The 3,854-nt window shown below is 41.0% G+C and overlaps 1 protein-coding gene across 1 annotated transcript; it reads right to left on the bottom strand. All coding sequences in view use genetic code 11, as the record gives it.

The window, feature by feature from the left end:
* Nucleotides 1–366: 366 nt before the first annotated feature.
* EGR_08350 (hypothetical protein) lies at nucleotides 367–1,490 on the bottom strand (the record flags this gene model as incomplete). The annotated part of the gene is made up of 2 exons (XM_024497599.1): nucleotides 367–427; nucleotides 1,399–1,490. 2 exons carry the CDS (start codon nucleotides 1,488–1,490, stop codon nucleotides 367–369), a joined length of 153 nt encoding a protein of 50 aa, XP_024347968.1.
* Between the last annotated feature and the right edge of the window lie 2,364 nt (nucleotides 1,491–3,854).

Here is a 3,854-nt window from a genome sequence, read left to right as displayed (position 1 = left end):
AAGACATGACCCGAAGGCCACACCGCCAAGTGGAAGTCCATGGCCAGGCCTTTAAATGCCTATGTAACTGGACGAAGAAATAGACAAACAATCAAAGCATCACAGCTATGAGCTTCTACTAAATTTTGTTTGACAGGTGTGCCATTTGAGATTAATCGCGCCACACCTAGTAACTAGGTAAAAATCGAACAGTTTTAAGTAGTGAAAAACACGGAAATTTTGTAGTTTTGCGGAACCATAGAGACAAAGACATTTCCATTATATAGCGAAGTTGTGTGCATGAATTATTTCAATGGTGTGGTATTACACTTGCGGTAGGTTTACACCAACCCCGTGGCTCAATGAGACGACAAACGCTGCCCCGTTTTACGCTACGCAGAGGAAGAGGTCCTCCTCTCGCCCTCCTTCTGGATCCAAGGCTCTGAAGCTGAAGGGAAAAGAAACACAAAAATACTGCAGTTATATTTTTGCGCCTTTCCTATACTACTCATAACCATATAGTCAGAAAATTTTGCCCCAAAATTTACAAGTAACAAGGCATATCTGGAATATTTTAAGGTAGATGTTAAAGTTTTGTAAAATCTAGTTAAAAAAGGTTACCCCTTTTAAAAAACCTAAAATAAAGGGACAGAGAGAGAGCTGAAACGCCTCTTTCTACGCCTCTTTTTTTCGTCACATTATGCAAAAAGTAGGATATTTTTTGAGGATTCTTTATATCTCTACTCTAATTCCCCCAAAATATTTGGATAGGAGGCAGAACTGTCCTTCCCAAATGTGGATAGGTCTGGACAAATACCTGAGATGATCAAATTCCTCTCTCTGTTTGTATAAGTCCCACCTACCATTAAAATAAAGTAAAGAATGTCCTTATTTATGATGGTTTAATAAAAGACACTTTACAAGAAAAAGAAAATAAAGGACTTTTCTAATTGGGGATGCAAGTCTTTCCCTCTCCCCCGCCATTCCCAAAAGGAGAAATAATCCTCCGTTGTTAGAATTTGAAGGTTGTTTCGACAGTACCGCACTCCTGACAGCTCAAAATGTGCAGTTTTGATTTAGGAGAAAATTTGAAGGGAAAAATTTCTCGGGCATTTAGCCCAGTGTACCCGAATTTGTTTCCAGAAGGTAATAGGTGACTCGGACCTAGTTATCACAGCTTCAGTCTCCTCACTTTTATTTCTAGTCTGTCTGACTGGTCTGTCCTGTGGGTGACTGTTCATTTACTGCCTTTAGTAGGGAGTAAAGGAGAAACTCATCATTCCATAGTGTATCACCAAGGGAATAGAGATGAGGGTGTACAGAAGTATTACTTTCTCCACTCTGAAGAAAAAAATCTTCGTTTCGGCAAGATTTGAGGAAGTAGTAGATTCTCTATCTTCTTGTCTTTTACAAATCCACCTTCTCTTTCGGCTGATCGACTCATCATAAATGCCTCTGAAGAAAAAGAAGAGGAGGTATTTCTCGAGCTTCTCCAAACTGTGTTGAGTCATATCAAGTGGACAGACCTCAGTTGTGGATGTAATGAATGATTCCACCTGAAATCCACGGTATGCGCAAACCACAGCCTTTTAAAAGTAAAGTAGTGCTGTTTGAGTTGGAGTGATGTGTGAGTTAGAGTTAAGATAGTCAATTGCTTATTTGTTTGCGTGCTAAAAGTTTGAATTCAAGGGCCCCTTCTTACCACAAGTCCATCAGTCAGTCATTTAGCCAACAGCCCAAATTGAAGGGATTCAACAAATTTCCTGCCTCAGTTAATTTGGATTTAAAGGAATTGGTTCATCACTCACGTCAGACAAAAGCTAATGTGTGTAGCATGCTGTTTTCCATTTGACTTTAAGAGAGACAAATATTTTCTCGTGGTCAATAAGAGAGGACCTTCTTGAATGCGTTTCATGTACTTCTACCTGATCTTCTTTTAGAATGTCTTCTTCGATGGGATGATTTGGTCCTTCACCTCCGCAAAGTGTTATCTGCTCTATTCGAGAAGATTCCGTAACTCTGAAACTAATTTGAACTTTGCATATAAAGCTGACAACCCTGAATCCGAGTCAACCGACATTAAATGAGGTGAGGGAGGATCCAACATAAGCGGATCAGGCAGTTTAGCACATCCCTTCTCTGGTACCTGCAACACATCGGCAAGGCGGGCTATATTAGCAATTGTCCAGACTAGTAGGTCATCTAGAAAAGTTTCCTCTTGAAACAAAATTTGATAGTTTTTCTTTCTTTTTTTTTCTACCTAAATGCCGTTAATCTACATTCGGAGAGGAAGACCACTTATTTCAGGACACACACACGCAAAAATCATATTTTTCCCAGCTCCAAATCCTTCGGCAGAAAGGAGAGAGAGAAGGGGAGGTAAATTTACAAAGGCATCATCTCCTCATCGCTTAATTTTTGTGTAATTACGCATTTCTCTTACAATCTTTTCTCCTTTTTCTCCCCCCCCCCCCCACAATTATACAGTAATGAGGCTCAAAAGCTGAACATGTGGGATTTTTCCTGTAATTTCGGAGCTCTGATTGCTGACTAATCACTGATCTCTTCTAATCTGGGGAAATTTTTTTCTCGCTTTTTTTACTTTGGTTTAAAGGTCAAACCGTCTGAATGGGGGGATGGCATTTGTACCCTTTTCTTCATAAATGTATCCATTATTCCAACCACTTCCAATTTTCTTCCGGATAGTAATAAGCTCTTATGTGACCTCTTATGCATAGTCGACAATTTGAGGGGAAAAAATTGCCTTTTTAATGGTTTTCTCACTCATTTGCTAAATTGTTAATCACCTCTTCTCCCTCCGAGGTCTCCCAGCAGTCGTGCTACACCGAAGTAGTGGGGAGAGTGGAGGGGAAATGATCTACTTACTAACAGATTGAGGAACTGGAACGCTATTGGCATGACTCGGTGGAGGAAATGCAAATCCTGGAGACTGAAACGCCTGCATAGTTTGACCCCCACTGAAACAAATTGTCAAATTTTTAGCTTTCGAAAATAGTAAGCTTGCTTGTGGCCTGTGATGCATAGTGGACTAGTTAAAAGATAACATTTTTACCCAACTCACTCATCTGTTTGATTGTCAGTTGCTTATCTTAATTCCTCTATACTTACTGCACCGATCGGAGTCTTTTCCGAATTCGCAAGAACATGCTACTTAATTGCCTACTTAATAACTGGGAAGCTACAGGTGCGGTCTACGGGCCGTAGCCCAGAGCGGAAGTACAGGCCACGGAGTTTGCAATCGTCCGGGGTGGTTTAGCACTCAGTGCAAAAAATCACCAAATTACTTCATAACGCCGCAAGGCGGAAGTAGAGCCTTCACAGATTAAACTTCCCGGGAAAACTATGTGACAAAATATCAAACAAAGCACGTACTCATAGCAACGCCCTACGCTCGGTTGAACTGGCGGCTCTGGTCCAAATGGGCCTCTAAATTTGTACCACTTCACTTTCTCGAGACCTCCTTTGGAAAGTTGCACGGCCTTTAGCCCCTTTTTTGCCCTCAACTGTGCGTGATCCAAAAATGTAACGAAGCCGACAGTAGCACACACCCACCCTCTCTGTCCCTACCCCCTTGGCATATCCAAAAAGTGGGAAGACTTTCAGTAACGCAGAGAACCTCTTTTAATGATTATTTGAATTTGCTAACGCACACACAAAACACCAAAATGTAGATTTTAATCGTCATGAACAAGGGTATTCCCAAGTAAGGGAAGATAGGATTTTTTCGGGCCAAAAATGCGCTCCCAGGTGAAAGAGATCTAAAGAATGTTTTTTTTATGGGAAAGGCATGACATCCGGTTGATCAAAGTACCTAGCTTGTTTTAATTAATACCGCTGAAGTGACCTTGAGGGCG

This window comes from Echinococcus granulosus (genome assembly GCF_000524195.1).
Source record: "Echinococcus granulosus chromosome Unknown EG_S00104, whole genome shotgun sequence".
Classification (NCBI taxonomy): Eukaryota; Metazoa; Platyhelminthes; class Cestoda; order Cyclophyllidea; family Taeniidae; genus Echinococcus; species Echinococcus granulosus.
Note: the sequence above shows the minus strand (reverse complement) of the source record. Positions and strands in the feature narration are given on the sequence as shown.